Source organism: Heliangelus exortis, chromosome 1 (assembly GCF_036169615.1).
Source record: "Heliangelus exortis chromosome 1, bHelExo1.hap1, whole genome shotgun sequence".
NCBI lineage: Eukaryota > Metazoa > Chordata > Aves > Apodiformes > Trochilidae > Heliangelus > Heliangelus exortis.
Window position 1 is genome coordinate 105147503 of NC_092422.1, and position 19561 is coordinate 105167063.

At 37.8% G+C, this 19561-nt stretch overlaps 1 protein-coding gene across 3 annotated transcripts in view; it reads left to right on the forward strand.

The window, feature by feature from the left end:
* DCAF6 (DDB1 and CUL4 associated factor 6) overlaps positions 1 to 18513 on the forward strand; it is an 85919-nt gene extending 67406 nt beyond the window's left edge. For all 3 annotated transcript variants that reach the window (XM_071756748.1, XM_071756738.1, XM_071756744.1), the window contains 5 exons: positions 4509 to 4647; positions 10371 to 10527; positions 12058 to 12146; positions 16383 to 16488; positions 18068 to 18513. In XM_071756748.1, the coding sequence (XP_071612849.1) occupies positions 4509 to 4647; positions 10371 to 10527; positions 12058 to 12146; positions 16383 to 16488; positions 18068 to 18132 (556 nt within the window). In that variant the 3' untranslated portion in view covers positions 18133 to 18513. The remainder of the gene's footprint in view (positions 1 to 4508; positions 4648 to 10370; positions 10528 to 12057; positions 12147 to 16382; positions 16489 to 18067) is intronic.
* The last annotated feature ends 1048 nt before the right edge of the window (positions 18514 to 19561 follow it).

Below are 19561 nucleotides of genomic sequence, written 5' to 3' on the forward strand. Positions count from 1 at the left end.
ATTTATTTTTATATGATCAGCAGAAAGCCTTGGCTTTCTGGTAGAGTCGGCGTGCTGTTAACATGGCTGTTTTGCCCTTGTTTTTGAACTTAATCTTAATACTTGAAATTTGACAGCAGTAGTAAATGTCTTCCAAAGGCCCATTTGTTTTGGATGTGGAAAATATTTCAAGTGAGAAGATGGCAACAAGAGGGGAAAAAAATCCTAACTTCAAAGAGCAGAAGAGAAGGAACCAGGGTTTCTGGTGTGTAGCAAAAAGAGACAATGTTTGTGTGTAAGCAAATTTGGAAGCCTAAGAAGTGACAAAAATTGTTCATACTGAATGAATCAATACTGAGCTCACTACAGAGCTGAGGCAAGAGGGATAGGAAGCAAGTAAACATGAGCTTTACAGCCAAATGCTGTTGCCTGGCTCAGGAGGCTGTCAGTGTGCAGTAATGGCCTTTGGAAGAAACAGGGTTATCTAGGGTACCAGATTAATGTTATGGCAGCCACAACATCTGGAGCCCAAGTGGAGCAAAGTTTGTAGCAGAATTCATGTAGATTGTTTGCACATTCAGTTTATGGGTGAAGAGCCTGTAATTTTTACTCTGTCTTCTAACTAATAGATGAGCATAGCTGTTTTAAAATATGCAGGGCCAGTTAGCCAGAAATTGTTGAGTAATGTAGGTTGGGAATTCAAAAAACCTGAAAAACCCCCAAAAAGACATTTTAAGGAGCAATATGTGACATGTTGTTTTTTAAGAAATAAACTAGTTATGTAATTGTGCAAATTGCAAAGGTTTTCATTAAAGAAATCTTTATTACACTTCAGAATTTCTAAACATACAGAGAATGTTCTATGTGACACTTTTTGTTTTATATTATTTTTAAGGCTTAGCTTACATGTCTACATATTTTCCATGTCTCTGTGTATATAATACATAGCTGTAGATCAATCTGCATCACAGTGATTTTGTGGTTTGGTTTTTTCCTTCTGAACTTATGTTTAATTGAAAAAATATAGTGGCTTCACTTCTAAATCCCTATTCCACTTGTCTAGAGCTCAATTTAAATGGGCTTTTGATCATTAATCTTTACAACAATTGACTTGGAAGACATCAAACCTGCCTGATAATGGGGGGCAAAACTTGTGCTCTAGTTGGTGACTATATTCTTACTTTTGAAAGTAACTACACCACTGTTTAAAAATTATTTTTCCACAAGGCATGTTCCATAGATGTAATGGAAGTATCATACATTGTTGTGGGCTCAGTCTTACTAAGACTGTGCACACTCCCTTTGTAAGATACTGCACTAAGGCACCACAAAATGTCTCAAAACATGCTTAAAAAGGCTTTATAACTTCAGACCAAGCAGTAGGACTGAATAGTCTGGAGTGAGAACTACCTACAGTATAAAGGCAAAACTAAAGCAAAGTTCAGTTTCACTGACTTGACATGACCTAACATTTTCTTTACCATAAAAATAATAACATGATTGTATACCAAAAATTTCTTGGGCAGCTTCCTTATTTGATGGCTGAATGTGAATACATAATACTATCAATTGATGGAGTTGCCTGAGGAGTGCCAGCACACTGCATAAATGTCAGATAATGAAATTTTGTGCTTGGAAGAATACACAGGCTGGAAAGGAAGCAGCAGCTCCGTCAGGCTTAGCTTAGGCTGAACTTCAGAACAGAACAAATTACGCAGCATGCTTCTGTATCTGCTGATGTTCCAAGTGATCAGGCTACTATCTAGGTTTATGTTGGCAGAGACAGGAATTGCTTATCACAAATATTTATTAAAATATTAAATTAAAAAGCCACTAAAACAAATACTTTGAATTTTTTTTTTTTTTTTTTTTTTTTTTTTGTGTGTGTGTGTGTGTGTGATTTTGAATAGTTAAGAAAATCTGAATTTATGAGGAACTAACACCTTTCAGGGAGAATTCCCTTTCCTGTAATGTTCTTTTCACTGAAATGTAATTAAGTTGGGCTCATATTTATCTTTTCTGGAAAAGCCTTGCCTCTGCCAGGTGCCTGCTTTTAGCAGTGTGTTCCTAGAGTGCCCAATTACAGTATCACAGTTACAGCAGTGGGTGCTTGGCTGCATTCTCCCTGTTGAAGGCAATCATTGATTTCACAAGATAATTAAATATCAATCCATTCATGTGTTTTAAATCAGACTCAAAATCAAGATTTTAAATGCAGAGCTGAATTAATTTGAAAGACATTTTTTATGAAAAGTTGCTTCTGTGCTTCTGCTTTTATCTAAAAATGCATGCTTTTGACTGCCCGTTAGTCTTGAGGTTGTTTCTAATGTCTGCATTCAAAAGCAGGAGAATTTTGACAATTAAGTTTTTCTAGAGATACTAAAATGAAAAGATTGGGCAAGAAACTACTTTGGGTTACCAATTCGTTACTTTAATACTGCTTCCTAATCCCGAGACTCTCATTACTGCTATTTAGCAAGTAACCCTTCAGAAAGACCTTGACAAGCCTCCTGCTTTGTCAGTCCTAATGGTGTTTAATTTCTCAGCTTTTTCACAGCACATTAATTAGTGTGGATAATTACGCTGAAAAAAACAAATAACAATCATAGTAAATGATAGGTGTAAGGCTAGCGGGTTAAGAGCTGTGTTTCCAAAGCTTTGTGATCACTGGTGGGGTTGGTAGCAGAGTAGTTGTTACATTATTCTTGCTTTTACTTTCTCACACAAACCTCATCTTTTTAAAAACAACTATAGGTATGTACAAATAATTGTTTAAATCTTCTCTGTCTTATGTAGTCTAGCATATACCTGCCACCCTTACTTTTCCGTCATATATAAGTAAAAGGGTCAGGAGAATAATTCTGTGATCTTTAAAGCACAGTATATAAGGAGTATTTTTCTTCTTTTGTATGAAGACTTGTATGAAGAGACCTCTTCTTAAATCTTGAAGATTAAGTTATATAATAAGGGCTACCTAACAAATACAGTATATTTATCTAGTGGATAAGAAGGAGGAACTAGAAAATTCTTAGGTATGAGGTTTTGATAGGATAAAGTACTCTCACCAAGGAAGTCATAGTAGACTATTTTTTCTGAGATTGTTAGATTAATTTCTAAGAAATGTATTTCAATAGATAGTCTGCAGTTAAGTGGATCTGTTGGCTAGTACTTACAAATCTCTTCTTTCTATAAAAAATAAATATTAAAATGTTTTAAAAGCTTGGCTGTGTTAGCTGATCTGTCTTGGTATGACAGTTTGTGGTTAGTTTTGAGGTTTTTTGTGAGTTTTTTTCTGGGGTTTTTGTATTATTTTTGTGGGGTTTTTTATTATTTTTTTTAACCCTGTATTATTTGCACTTGTTTTCCTTCTTTGACTAGCTGTATGATAACACTTTATCTTAATTTTTTTGGTTCAACTTTCTCCTATGACAAAACATCTCAACCAACCACTGGCTGAGAGAACAAATTATGAGATACGTCTGGTGGATTTTTTTCTGGAAAAGATCTGGTTGCAAGAGTATCAATGATCAGTGACTAAAACATGATACCACATTATTTGTGGGTGAATCCAGGCTACTAGCTGTCTGGTAGCAGTATACTGAAGTTGCAAATGTATTCAGGTCTGGCTTAGTTTACTTTTCAGGATAATATAAAGCCCTCTTATAGTTTGTCTCCTTGCATTCTGCAAAAATCTGTACTTGCTCCTTTTGTGAATGACATTCTCCTTGGACTGTGTAGGACTTAAAGCTAACAGCAGCCCTGACATGGAATAAAAGATTAAAAAGAGTTAGACGCTGGGATGTGACAGTTTGGTTATAACTGGAATTCTGGGGATCTGCAAACTTAAAGCTTAACAGGAAAAATTTGGAACCGGAGTCTTTTCACAGATAACTGAAAAAGTAGACTCCTGGAGTTAAACATTCACAAAACAAAATATATATTTTAGCTGATTTTTCTTAGTTATTCTCAGAAATCTTTATCTGTATCTGTCACTGCTGAGATAATTAAACTCATCTCTTGCCTTAGTGAGTAGGAACTTTTTTTAAGCTGTGTAATTCTTGTTGTACAGAAACAGTGAAGAAAAATACATGTAATGACATTTTGGGGAAGAACCAAATCACACTGGAAGGCAGACTAGATACTTACTAAATTTTACATTTGAAAAAAATCTGTTTTGGCATAGATTCTTCACTTCAGAATTTAGCTTCCTAATGGGTGGAGGATATCTGTAGCACTGAAGAATAAAATAGCATGTGATTTTTGCCAACAGCTGAAGTTTGTTTTTCAGAGAGGGAATAAAATGTTGCATCACTTGACCTTCCACTGTCTTGCATGCTATCCTTGTTCTAAGCCAGGATGGAAAAAATTGAAGTCTGTAATTTTACATTGGGGATAATGTTGGTGTCTGTTCCAGACTTATGGAGAATGTGTTTGAGTGCCTAATTATTATTTTATAGTCCTTTTTGATAGACCATTTCAGTGATTAGAGGTGGCGTTTCAGTAGTGTTCTCTTTTTCTGCAATTTGTAGACGATCTGCTGTTGCACGCATCCAAGAGCTCTTCAGAAGGAGGAAAGAAAGAAAAGAAATGGAAGAACTGGAAACATTGAATATTAGACGTCCTTTAATAAAGATGGTTTATAAAGGCCACCGGAACTCCCGAACAATGGTACAAACTCTGTTTGTTTTGGAAACTGTAGAAATTTTATGGACTGAATGAGTGTAGCTGCCACATTTGATATGCTTGCCCAAAAGGATATTGAAATGTATTTTAAGAACTTTTCTGTGTAAATTCAGTTGGAAGCCATATAATTCAATTGGAGTCATAAGCTCCAAATGAAAATTTAAATTATCATGACTCATATCACCATATTAGGTATTTAAGTTTTCTTGAGTTAGAAATTCTTTCCCCCTAACTGTCTTTGAAATATTGTACATTTTTCTTAACTACTTCATTTTGTCTGTCAGTTTAAGTGGTATAAAATGCATCCACCTTCATAATTTTGATTTAATCTTCACTTTCCCTACCAAGATCTTTAAAGGTAAAGATTGAATAAGATTTTGTTAACACCTTAAAAGGGAAGGTGAGGATTAAGTAATGATTTTGAAGAGTTTTGACTTCTCTGGATTAAAAAAAGATAGTGCTAGTTACTAAATTGTAATCTAACTACTAGATACTCTTTTTCAGTATTTTGAAGATGTGAAATTCTAAGTAATAGGTGGCTTTTTTTATGAGTGGTAGGTATACTATTTTTCAGGTGATCTGAGGAGTAGTCGATCTACTTCCAAAAGCAATTTTCCATTAGTTTAAAAGTCATATCATTCAGCATTTTGTAGTTAAGCTTACCTGAGTGGTCTTCATTCACTTAGGTATTATTATACAGATTATTTCACAGATTTTGTTGTTTGGTTTCTTTGAGAAGTGGGCTGATGCTTTTGCTCTTGTTTCACTCGAGCACCTATGGCAAGGAGTGCACACAACGGAAGAGGATGTCTTTATCCCTGTTGGCTTCTATGGTGGCAAATGTAATTTTATTTAGTTTTTTGATTGATACCCTCTCTCCCGCAAGGTGAGGGCCAGTGATATATTCCTTTTAAATTTGTGAAGGAGACAACTTAGGTCTTGTTTCCTATATACCTGAGCAGCCCAGGTCTTCCCAATTACATGATCATGAACTATTTTAATACATACATATATACATATACATATATATATAATGTATATATATGGCCTCATCAGCCGTCAGTGCACTTGCAGCAAGCGTGGGTAGAGCCTTCCTAAATCTTTGTTCACGAAGCCAAGCCATGATGATGATTATATAAAAAAATACATATGTATGTGTATATATATATATGTATATGGAGAGTGAATTACTGATGTGCAGACAGTAATTCTGATAGTTGCTTATTTTGGGAACTCGTTTGGCGATCTTACAATTTATTGTTTAATAAGCGTAATAAGCGTATTTTAAATGTGATTCTTACATTGTCAGAAAGCAAAAGATAAGTAGCATTATATCAATATTTGCTTGCACCATTGGTAGGATTGGAACATTCTTAACATACAGGTCTCTGCCATGTAACCACCTGAGTGATATTAAGAGTAGTGGGTGTTACTGTTTTTTCATGAAACAGTCCTGAAAGAATGGCAGCAGTGGGTGTTGTGGTAGTGGAATGATGAGGGGTGGGATTTTGTGTTTCTCTTTAGTTCTCTGAGGGAAAAAATGTTCCTGTGATCCCAAATTTCTTTTCTTCTTGTTCAAAATTTGTCTTCTGCCATGAGCCTTCAGTTCTGTGTTTCTCCTGTCTCTTCCTCACTATTTTGCCCTCCAGTCCTGGTCTTACCTCCTTTCATTTGTATGCTATTCTTCCTCTGTTCCACTCACACCAACTCCCAAATCCCCCCTTTAAAGTGTTGATTTTAAAGAAACTTGTCAATGGGGCATCTCTGTGTACCTAGTAAATGAGATAAATTGTGTATGTCTATAGTATAATTACTTGTATATGAGTTTAAAAAGAAAAATTTAAAATATTAATTTCAATTTTGTTAATTTATGTGGTGCTGAAATTAGTTTTTATAAATATTAGAAATGTAAAATAGCAGTTACTTAAGGGAATACAAAGGAAACAGGAAGAATAACTGAGAATTAAAATATAACATTATTTATTATTGAAGTAATTTAACTTATAACAGGGTAGTGATAAATATATAATAATAAAATAATAATTAACAGTTGACGTTAAATTTATTGCTAATGTTAATGACAAAGTTAATAATATAATGAATAAAATACGTAAAAAATATATATTAAGGCAAGACACAAGCTACCAGAAGATGGATATATTGGAAACACATCTTTTACTACAGAATCCAGGAATATGGTTTTTCTGGCTTATTTTTAGACATCAGGATGACTATTGCACTGACTGCAATTCTTAGTACATGTTCTATAAACATGTAGCGAACCTGAAAATTAAAACCAGACATACTCATGCTGGAAATAAAATAGATCTCTTCAACAGGAGTTTGGGTTCAGCTTACAAGTACAGTTCTTTTTCATGTTGATTTTTAAACCAAGATAGCTGGGGCAAAACACAGAGCAAGGCAATTTCTCTGTCCTTTCCTCTAGGGCGTTTTCTGAGAAAGCTATGGAAAAAGAAAGATAAGGATGTAGATACTGTCCTCTATAGAGGTTTATTATGGTGTGTTTCTTGGAAAATAATTCCCCAGTAGGATTCTCTGTAAATGATCTCAAACTCAAAATTCTGCCACCTGTAGCAAAAATCGGGAAATTATTTTATGCTGAACCTTAACCATTGGACATGTTCTGTTTGATAAATGAAAGCTGCTCCACAGGAAACTTCTGTTTCCATAGGTATCTTTTTTGCCCAGTATATGTCAATTTAAAGACCCTTATTTCTTAAGCAGTGCTGGTAACTGTTTATAGTTAAATATTGTGTGTCGGATTATGTTTTTAACTTCTAGACTCTTCAGCACAAGGATCCGACTATTGGGGAACTTTCAGGTCATGGTGCCTTATGATTGAGTTTTGACTGCTCTTGAAGTAGTGTCCCTCCCCCATCTGCCACCACTGCTCATCTCTCACTCTGTAGATGATGCAGGAGAGCAATGGAGAAAGATCCTGCTGCTGGACTTTTCCTGTTAGAAGCAGTTATTCTCCTGCTAGGAGAATAACATTGGTTATTTTTATGTCCTACTTTGAGTAAAGTTAGGAGTGATTTCTGAAGGAGATTCTAAGCATTAGTGGAGGAAGTGACCCATTATTGTTTGCACAGACTAGTTATTTGGCTTTGTTTGGGTTATATCATTGAAGAAGGGAGGGCAAACAAAGCTTTGGTATGGAAGGATTATTTTACATTTTACAAACTTGATAGTTACTTCTTGAAAAAAATATTCTAGGGTGCCTGCTTGGTTTTTTTTTTCCTGAGAAATTGAATAAGCCACGTTCTTGCAGGCTGTAATTATAGGAGTATCTTAAATGTAACAGGTGTGGAATAATAACATTATATTTCAAGGAAATGGATATCTGATACTACTGCTGCTTTTCCTGGCCTGCAATTTCTCTGCCATTTACATGATCATTTTCATTGTAACACTACTCTGTTTTATAGGACAGACTCCTTCAGCTGCTTTCCATTCTGAAACTCATGAGATTGCAGATCTGGGAAACACTCAAGGAATCTGGGTTTTCCCACTGAATTAGTAAATGCACAATTAATAAAATATACAGCATTTACTACACAAGTAATTATTTATAAATAAGTAATGTTTTAGAAATAGAAAATGTAATAGTCTAATATAAATATAATTAATATAAAAATATAACTAATATGTTTAGATCATTATCAGGTAATACATTATTCTTATAATCCTATGACACTACTGTGTTTGGAGAGAGGGACAAAACAAAGAGGAAACAATTGACTTGCTTGTCTCCTAAAGACTTTTTCAAGTCAAGTACAGGTCAAGCTAGCTCTCTTGTCAGTGACTGTATTTGCTGTTTTCTTAATTATCAGAATCAAGAACAAGACAGTGTCCATTTCGATGGGCAAGGCGGTCACTCCATTAGAAAAGTGTTCACAGCACTGTTAGTAAATGGGATCCAGAACAGTGATGCTGATGAGGCCATGAATATTTATGGAGCTTAAGACAATATATTTAAATACCTACTGAATTACAGCACTTCCCACAAAGAAAGGGAAATAGGTGATGTAATAAACCAATCTATACTATACTAGTCTAAAGCATCCTGTTGCCTAACTCCCCCCCCTTTCCATTTTAGCTGGAGGATGTTGTTCCTCTCTCTCTCTTCTTGTAAAGAGAGGGTCCAGAGTCCATGTGTTGATGGTGGGGGAAGAAAGGCAGAATTTGATGGGAAACCTTTGGCATCTTTGCTCCAAAGGAAGCTTTCAGTCAGCCTCCTGTAGCTAGAGAAGGTCTTCTCTGTCCTTCTTGGAGAAGCTGCCAGAAAGAGCACCCCAAGTGCACATTCTCTGCCTCACCTCCCTGACTGGGAGGCACTGTAACAAAAACTATACAGGTGTGTCAAGAGCTGCCTGGTGTCCCAAAAGCCTCTGTGACCTTGGATCTTTCTGCAATTCCCATCAGTCAATGGCACATCCAACCCTATTGCATTCACTCACAAATGTGCAGACTCTGACAATGAGGTGTTTGAGAATTTCTTCCCGTCTTTTCTGGTGTATGAAAATTTCTGAATTTACTTATTCTGAAGTAACCTGTGCATCTTTCGAGTGCAAATTATTACTGTGTTATTCTTGGAGGTGTAGAACTTCCTCCTTCAAATGTGCAGTTCTCCAGTCAGACAAATCTTGAATGTTTTTGAGATGAGTAAGTGATTTTAAAATTAATATAATTTGTGTAATGTTACTTGGGTCACTGCAAAGTCCATAAATTGGTCCAAGATGTGAGAATGACCTTCAGTATGTGTGAGCAACAGACCCTCAGACAACTCACTGCCTTTGTGAGATAGATTTTACCTTGCTGTCTATACACAGCAACATGTGTATTTAAAAAACAAACAAACAAAAAAAAAAGTCCATATTTGCAATTTATCACACATTCATGGGAATACTACTGTTACATGACAAGCGTTAGCTATATCACTTCAAATATTTTGCAAAGGGGCTTGAATACCTCAACAAAGTAATGATAGGAGCATTCATATAGAATAGAATGTATCATCCATATGTTAAGAAACCTGTGATGTTATTGGTTCCACTTGTTCCTACTTTCATTTTTTATTACTAAAGTAGTTGAAGCTGAAGTGTTGCTTCTAGCCAGGTGCCTTCCTTATTCACTGGCTTATAACTCTAATTTAGGCCTTGGACTTAGATGTCTTAGTTTTTATCTGATTGATTATAGAGACTGGAGGAAAAATTCCTAAGTTTGAATTTGTAACTCCTTTTCACCTGTCAGACCCAGTTAATTCTCCCTACTTTTCCTAAGCTTCTCTCTCATCTCCTCTTCCTCTGTAAATGGAAAATACCCACTAGGGTTTAGCTTGTTACTCTCTTTACCAAACTCTTGCCAAAAGTTCTTTTATATACCCTGACTCCAGTGTCATTCTTGTCACTTTGGAAAGTGAAAAATCTTCTGTCATTTATTTCTAACAGCTCAGTCTGCCCCAGCCCCTCTCCTTTTTTTCTGTTAGCAGCTACTTTGCTCTGGAGGTTTTTCACATTCTGAATTTTCTTGATAATTCTTCTTTAAATGATTCCTTTAAACTGTATTTAATTCTTACTTCAGGGACAGTGTTATCGCAGAAATGGAACTATACTCTTTGATATGTTTTCCAAGCTAGTCTTATAAAGTAATGGGTGTTTGTTGGGTTTTGTTTTTGTTTTTTGCAGATAAAGGAAGCAAATTTTTGGGGATCTAACTTTGTCATGAGTGGTTCAGACTGTGGCCATATTTTTATATGGGATCGACATACTGCTGAGCATCTCATGCTGCTGGAAGCTGATAATCATGTGGTGAACTGTCTTCAGCCTCATCCATTTGATCCAAGTAAGATGATAATTCTTCATAGTCCTTGGGTTATCTGTAGTAAAGCATTCTAAAGCCGTCTTAAATTCTTTGCTCAATATAGAGTATTATAATGATTAATGATCTATAGTTCATTTTCCCCCCATAAATTAGATGGTACTGCTTTTAATTTTGTCTTTTAGTAATGACCTTTGGCCCTTAAAATAGTCCTTTACTCTTGGAATAACATCTTGGAATGAAAACATTACTGACACAGTATTTATAGAAAGTTAAGGTACAGCATTTCTTGCTCCTCTGAATACACCGAATGTTTCTGTGACACTCAGGGAAATACGGGGTCACTGAAATGCCAGCAGCATTTTAGGAATTGATATTGGAATCTGATCACTGCTTGGCTCTGTTCAAAAAAAGGAGTGAAGTGGGTGTCTCTCTTTCACTGGCTTTTTAAGATTAGAAGAATGAATAAAATTCACAGAAATTTTATTAAGTCGTATTAGGGTAAAATATTTATAGCAAGGCAGGCCCAAAGTAGTAGAAGGAATCATATGTCATCTGACATGTAGATGGGAAATCTGAACCAGTCTGCAGCTTCCAGAACAGTTGAAGAAAGTATTCATGTTATTTCTGTTTTCATAGTTTACATGGCTATAGAGTAGCAGTCAGCTGTAAATAAATTAGCAAGTAAAGTTGTTATAAAAATACTAGAGAGGCTGGATTTTTTTTCAGACAGTTTGTGGAAACATGGAATACTGCTCTGCATTGGATAAGCCTTGAATGTAGGAATGCTTAACTGAAAGTGTGTTCCTGTACATGTTTGGAGCGTGGGGTTAGCTTGAACATTTAGCTCAGAAGCAGCTTTCAAAATACCCTGTAGCTTTACTGATTTCTCAATGGAGTGTGACTGTCTCCCAGTTACAGACTGAAAATGTAATGAAGAGGTCATCCTCCTTGTAGTACAGTTAATCCTCCACACTCTTCCAGTTACTGAATCCTTCCTATGCAGTTTTTATTCCTACAGGTGTTTTGTGCAATGATCTAAAGAATGTTCTGCAGCTTTTTGTTTTCCATATTTTAATAAGTGTTTTTAAGAGCATCCACTCTTTTTTGTCTTATCAAATAAATTTACATGGAATACACTCTACTGATCAAATGTCTAAATAGTTTGAAAAATTGATTATGTTTTCATATCTAGGTATATGTGTCATAAGGCTTTGTTATTAATGCATATATTTATCAGGCCATCAACAGAAATTTATTAGTAGTGGCTGAGTTTGGTTTTGCTTTCTGCTTCTATTTTATGTATATTCCAGTGCCTTTTAAAAAAAAAAAAAGGTCTTGATGTTTGCATGTGTTTTCTTCATATATATATTAAAATTATACAGTCTACATCTCATATGGAGACTAATTACATAGCTGCATGTTCAGCATGGGAACTGACATTTGCAAGTAGATGCTTGAAGTGAAGCACTTTTCATCAGCTCCTGTTAAGTGCAGAAAATACTGGTAAAGGCATAACACATTTAATTTAGAGTTATTATTACTTACTTCTAGTTCTGGCCTCTTCGGGTATTGATTATGATATAAAAATCTGGTCACCATTGGAAGAATCCAAGATTTTTAACAGAAAGCTTGCAGATGAGGTAAGAACCTTTCCTCATTTTTCACAGTAATGGTGCATCTTTTAATTATATAAAAGTCTCTGGTGCAAATTACTGATATGGAATTAATAGAATTATTTAATGTTCAGCAAATGAGATACAAATAAAAAGCTGCTCTTCATAGTGCCTAACTCTCATGTCATTGGCAGCACCAAAGGCACTTTGTGTTCCATTAACTGCCTCAGAAATTATATGATCCGGTGTTATGTGCATGAAAGAAGCTGGAAAAAGGATGAAAAGTCAGATATAGCAGGAAAATTGTCAGGAATTGCAAAAGGGAGGTAGTGCCTGTTTCTGAACAAATAGATTCACTGAGTGAAATACAATGATATACCTAAGACCAGGGAATGCCAAAATCAATCTTATTAAATACTCTGTGGCATAAAAGGTAGGTAAGGTTAAGATTGCAGATGGGCAGCTTCATGGAATAAAGCAAACACTGCAAGCCCAGACAGTATGTAAAGCTGTGTAACTCGTGGTTTTCATACCCTCAAAGCAACAAGAATTTATATAGCAATGAACCTGTGGTGCCCATGTAGCTGACTGCTGAATAATCATATTTACTGGTTTACATAATTTATTAAAATTTAGAAGTTTTTCTATAAGTAATATATTAAGGCAAATTTGGTTGTGGGATGGTTTGGGTTTTTTTTTTTTTCTGTGCAATCTTTTGAACTACAGAGATATGGAGAAATAATAATTTTAAGAAAACAGTCTACTATATTAGTGCTGCGTATATATGTAAGTAAACAAAACCACAAAACCCTTAGCCACCACCTTCCCCTCCCCCTGAAAAAGTCCCAAACAATCCACTTGTGAGTTTTGAACTTTTACTGTGATTTTAATAGTAGTAACACTGAGTGAAGTGACATTTCTTTGTATATTATATGATAGTTTGTATTAATTATTTGTTTTGGAGGCTTTGGCATTTAGAAATATTGCTAAACATAAATGGATGCAAGAAGTAATTATTGTACTGCTACTTTTGTCAGTTGATTTTCAATAATAACAGATTATTTTAAACTTTAGGGTTGGTTTTTTTTTTATAGAAATTTAGAATGTTTAGAAAACATTGTCAGAAAAAAAATTAAAATAGTAGTGAATCAGTGAAAAATAAATGTTTCTGTAAATGTATCAGCAACAAGAGGTGAGGGCTAGGGAGAATCTCCATCCTTTATTAGATGCAGAGGGAAACACAGTGACCAAGGATCAAGAAAAGGCTGAGGTACTTAATACTTTCTTTGCATCAGTCTTTATTAGCAGGACTGGTGGTTCCCTGGGCACGCAGTCCCTTAAGATAGAAGGAAGGGGAACAGATTAGGCCCTCTGTAATCCATGAGGAAATGGTTATGGACCTGCTTCATAAACCAGACACTCAAAAGTCAACGGGGTCAGATGGTTTACACCCTAGAGTGCTAAGAGAGTTGGCAGGTGTGGGTGCCAAGCCTCTCTCCATCATCTTTCAGAAGTCCTGGCTAACCAGGATGTCCCATTGGACTGGAGACTGGCAAATGTGACACCCATCTTCAAGAAAGGCTGGAAAGAGGATCCCAGTAACTACAGACCTGTCAGTCTCACCTTGGTGCCAGGGAAGATCATGGAATGGATAATTTCAGGAGCCATTATAGACCAGTTAAAGGTCAACTAGACAATCAGGCCCAGTCAGCATGGGTTCATGGAAGGCAGATCCTGCTTGATAAACCTGATCTCATTCTGGGACAAGGTGACCTGCTCAGTGGATGAGGGAAAGGTTGCTGATGTAGTCCAAGCCCATGCCTTGGGTGGGCATATACTCTGCTGGGTTAAACATTGGCTGGATGGCCTGACCCAACGGGTTGTGATCAGTGGAGTTAAATCCAGCTGGCAGCCAGTCAGGAGGGGTGTCCCCCAGGGCTCAGTGCTGGGGCCACTCCTGCTTAACATCTTTATTAATGATCTTGATGAGGGGATTGAATGCACCCTCAGCAAGTTCACAGATGACACCAAGTTGGGAGGGAGTGTCAATCTGCTGGACGGCAGAGAGGCTTTACAGAGGGACCTGGACAGACTGGGTCTTTGGGCTGAGACCAGCTCTATGAAATTCAATGAGGCCAAGTCTCAGGTGCTGCATTTTGGTCACAACAACCCCAGGCAATGCTACAGGCTTGGAGAAGAGTGGCTGCAAAGCTGCCTGGCAGGAAAGGACCTTGGTGTACTGACTGACAGCCAGCTGAATATGAGCCAGCAATGTGCCCAGGTGGCCCAGAAGGTCAATGGCATCCTGGCTTGTATCAGAAATTGTGTGACCAGCAGGGCTAGGGAAGTGATCCTGGCCCTGTACTTAGGGCACTGAACACCTCAAGCACTGTGTTCAGGTTTGGGCACCTCAATACAAAAAGGACATCGAGGTGTTGGAGCAAGTCCAAAGAAGGGCAACAAAGCTGGTGAAGGGTTTGGAAAATAATCCTTTATGAGGAGTGACTGAGGGTGTTGGGGCCGTTTAGTCTGGGGAAAAGGAGGCTGAGGGGAGACCTCATCACTCTTTACAAAGTCCTGAAAGGAGGTTGTAGTGACAGTGGGGTTGGTCTCTTCTCACTGGTGTCAGATGACAGGACAAAGGGAAAGGGACTCAAGTTGCATCAGGGGAGATTTAGGTTGAATATCAGGAGAAACTTGTTTACAGAAGGGTTGTTAAGCACTGGAACAGGCTCTCCAGGGAGGTGGTTGAGTCTCCATCTCTGAATGTGTTTTAAAATCATCTGAATGTGGTTCTTAGGGATGTGGTTTAGTAGTGGGTCATCAGGAATAGGGTAATAGGGTTAGGAACAGGTTGGACTCAATGATCTTGAAGGTCTTTTCCAGCCTGAACAATTTTTTGATTCTATGAAAATTTGAACACACTATGGGTTGTTTACCTGGTTGCGGGTTTTTTGTTGGTGTTGTTTGGTTTGTTTGTTTTTTATTTAATCCTTGTATTGAAATACCTATTTAGAGGACAGGAGAAGTTTAAGGAAATAAAATGGTTTTCACCGTGTTGAGTTTGGCTAAAACAAGTGGCCAATGTATTTAAACTGAAATTTCCATAGAGGGGAGGTCTAAGGAGGAAATTGTATTTAGGGAAAGTTCACTATATATAAAACCATATTGAAAAATGAGAGGCCATGACCTGAGTGAGTATGGAAAGGCAGCAGGGACAGGAAGAAATCTTCCAGTAGAGGAAAAGCATCAGAAGCAGCATGTAAAAAGGGTGTTAATGATGATGCACTGGAGAAGTAGGAGGTGAAAGCAAAAAATGTCAGCCTGCTGTCTTCTTTATTTACTTCTTTTTGGGGTTGATCAGATGTGCAAAGTGCCTGGTAAATCGATGAATGGTAGAAAAGAGGTGCTTTTGATTTGGCCAGGAGAAAGCCACAGCAGACATTTCCTCAGAAGAGGAACAGGTTAGAGAAAGAGTCTCACAAAGAAAAAGAAATGTATTGTTTTTCTGCTTTACAGCAGAAAAGGAGGACCGAATAATGGTTAGAACTTGTCTGAATGTAAAGAAATGTTTATGCTTAGTGATGACAAAAGAACATCATCTAAAAGGAAGGAAGTGAAAAAGCTAAAATTATTTGTCAGTGAATTCTTTTTTCCTTGAAACAAAGACAGTGGGAGCTGATTCTTTCAGGTCATTGAGAGGCAAGCTGTAGAGCTGTTTAGAAAGAATGAGATGAAGAACTAGTAGAAGAAAGTTCCTGACCTGAGATAGACTAATTGCTTGTGTTCCTTGGATTTTCTCCAGAAGTTTCAAGGAGCATGAAGGTTGGCGTTCTGGGTAACCTCATCTCTTTTCCTTCCCACATTCTTGGCTAGTGCTGGTGCTAGAACTTGTTCTCTACAAGACTTGCCATCTTACAGCATAACAGCTGTACATAACAGCACATCCTTTCATTGGTCCTCCTCATTTCCAAAGGTTTTTCTCAGTTGCTCATCTTAATATCTACCCTGCATTTGAACAATGGAATGATGATCTTACTAGAATGTTCTTTAGACAGATCATTAGATACCTGTGGGCAGATCCCACTGTCTGACTTTTCTTGCCACACTCCATTGATGTAGCTGTTTTCAATAGTAATTATTACTCCCTTGTTGTAATTTTGGACTCTGTAAATGCCCTTTGCATATGAATTTTGTATCTACAAACCCATATTGATGCAGTACAACGTTGTGTTTATTTTTATTCTCTTTTTACCCCTCCAGGTTATAACACGTAACGAGTTAATGCTGGAAGAGACCAGAAACACAATTACTGTTCCAGCTTCCTTTATGTTACGAATGTTGGCTTCCTTGAATCATATAAGAGCAGGTGAGAGACTTCTGAAGAGCTTGTCCACCACATTCATTATGAAATAGCAGATGGATTGGGAAAGTCGAAAGATCTTCAGCTGTTTGTGGTTACATTTGGGGTTGGTGAGAAGATTGTTCAAGGGACTCTCAGTAGAAGTACTTAGGAATTACTTCTTTAGTATGAGACTTATAATATTTTTGCAGCTCTTATTTTTTACCTCACAACAAAGCAAGAAAAGAGCAAAATATTTTTAGATGTTACAGTACTGTCAATAGCTTATTTGTAATATAATACTAATCAGATGTTGAAAAATGCTCTCTTTACAATAGAAAGAACTTTAGGTTGAGTGCTGTGTGATGGGAAAGCTATTGGGAATGACTGGAATGAATCATAAGGTAAACTGACTGTCATCATGGGCTTGGAATTGTCTAGGGGGAAGGAGGGTATGAAGATACATGTCTGTGGGAGATACTAATGAGACACTGCCAACTGTTCCTGGGGCAGGAGGTACTAGGATGTCCCTTTGGTGAAGGGGCAGTTCCCTAGGGGCTGGAACCTGGTGGTAGAAGGGTTTACATGGAGAATTATCATTGGGAACTGGTGCTCCTGGGTTGTAGTGCTGATGAAGCAGACCACAATGGATTGATACTGAAGACATAGGACAATGGAGAAACATCATGCTCGGTAGGAAGCAAGGATATGAAGTTTTGGGAGGCTGATATGATGTATGTGATGGAAAGTATGAAGGTGAAAGTGGCAGTAGATACTGAATATAGGGACTTGGGCACTGGCTGGGGAAACCAGTGGGCTGATGGTGATGAGAAAAGAGGGAAGCTCTGCCTGGCAGCACCTGATGCTCCTCTGTCACCTTTTGCTGATGAGTGAAAATTAGCCAGGAGGAGGCCACTGTATCCAGCCCAGTGGTATGCCTCATCACACAGAATTACTTTTTGGGGTTTTTTTCTTCATTTGTTACTATTTCTTTGGAATACTCAAAGAACTTCTCAAGTATTCAGCTTGAGTGAGTTACAATTCCAGCAAATACCTGTGTTATGGCTGGGTACATTATTTCTTAACCTGACAGTGCATGCTGTTTGTTTGATAGATATTGAGCTATTCATGTTCCACCACACATTTCTGTATTTGCTTTGCTCTAAACATTTACATCAAAAGGTACTTTCTTGGATGTATACAGTGGCAGATAGCCATTTCCCAGTTTTCTGGAATACACTAACTTCTAACTTCTAGGTTTAGCTCCCCAGAACTGTCTTTCAGTCCCTTGTATTCACCATCTCTTTCTAAAATTATGCTTGCATTCATCTTTGCTGTGTTGGCAGCCAGTCAGCAGCTGCATGCTTTCTCCTTTTGTACTCAAATTTCACATTTATGCCTGGAAGTCCTTTAGGGCCTTTCTCCTGTTCTCCTTTCTTGTGGTAACATTCCTACACAGTCTCTCCTGTCAGTCTGTATGGGCTTTGTTTATTGTATAACCCAAAGCCACTGTTTGTTGTGTAATAGCCCAGGGAGATAGTACACTATAAATATCTACCAAAACCTGAAAACAGGTTTCTCTTTATGAAATCTCTTTTTCTTACAGACCGATTGGAAGGTGACAGATCAGAAGGATCTGGTCAGGAAAATGAAAATGAAGATGAAGAGTAACCAGTGGTTGTGTGTGTGCAAGCACCTACACGTTAATGGAATTTGTATAAGACGTTAATTATATTTTTCCTTACAGAGCTTTAGTGCAATTCTAAGGTATTGCTTTTGGATAACCTAACCTTTTGTTTTTGAATGACTGTGTGCATGACTTTGGGAGAGTGTGCAAGTAAACTAAGCAAAAATGTTTTTAAAATGTTTTGCCATGTATGAGGGGTGCTAGAAGATGCGAAGTGCAATATTTTCCTTAACCTGCAAATGTGGGAGCTTGGATCAATGTTTTAAAGTAACTTTCATTATAGTAAAAACGTTGGTTCAAATAAATTTCTATACCTGCTGTTTGCATGTTTGTTGCTTTCTAATTAAAAGATTTGGTTGTTTAAAGTGGTTTTGTGTTTTTTCCTTTGTGCAGCCATTGATTTTTCACCCTGTAACTATAACCTTATTACTGCCTTCATTTGCGTTGTTTTTTACAATGTTTGTGAAGTGACAAATACAATTACTTCTTAGAATGAGCACTGGGATTTTCTGTGCCTTTGGGACCCATGCCTCTTGGTTCTTGCATTTCCATGGGCATAACCCACACATGCAGATGCAGAATTATCTCCCCATCAGTCTTACAGCAGTGCTGCTTCACATGCTCCATGCTTGAATCTGTAGTGCTGGTGACATTGTTGTGTTTCACTCACAGATCCATCAGTATGTGTTCCTTGCAACAACAGTTTTATAGAATCATAGAATCATAGAACTGGCTGGGTTGGAAGGGACCTCTGAGATCATCAAGTCCAACCCTTGATCCACTACCGCTGCAGTTACCAGACCATGGCACTGAGTGCCACATCCAGTCTCTTTTTAAATATCTCCAGGGATGGAGAATCCACCACTTCCCGGGGCAGCCCATTCCAATGTCTGATCACCCTCTCAGTAAAGAAATTCTTTCTAATGTCCAACCTAAACCTCCCCCGGCACAACTTGAGACCGTGCCCTCTTGTCTTGCTGAGGGTTGCCTGGGAAAAGAGACCAACCCCCACCTGGCTACACCCTCCTTTCAGGGAGTTGTAGAGAGTGATGAGGTCTCCTCTGAGCCTCCTCTTCTCCAGGCTGAACACCCCCAGCTCCCTTAGCCCTTCCTCACAGGACTTGTGCAGGATCCCTTCACCAGCCTGGTTGCCCTCCTTTGGACCTGCTCCAGCACCTCAATCTCCTTCCTGAACGGAGGGGCCCAGAACTGGACACAGGACTCGAGGTGTGGCCTCACCAGCACTGAGTACAGGGGCAGAATCCCTTCCCTGGACCTGCTGGCCACGCTGTTCCTGATACAGGCCAGGATGCCATTGGCCTTCTTGGCTACCTGGGCACACTGCTGGCTCATGTTCAGCTTCCTGTCAATCCAAACTCCCAGGTCCCTTTCTGCCTGGCTGCTCTCAGCCAC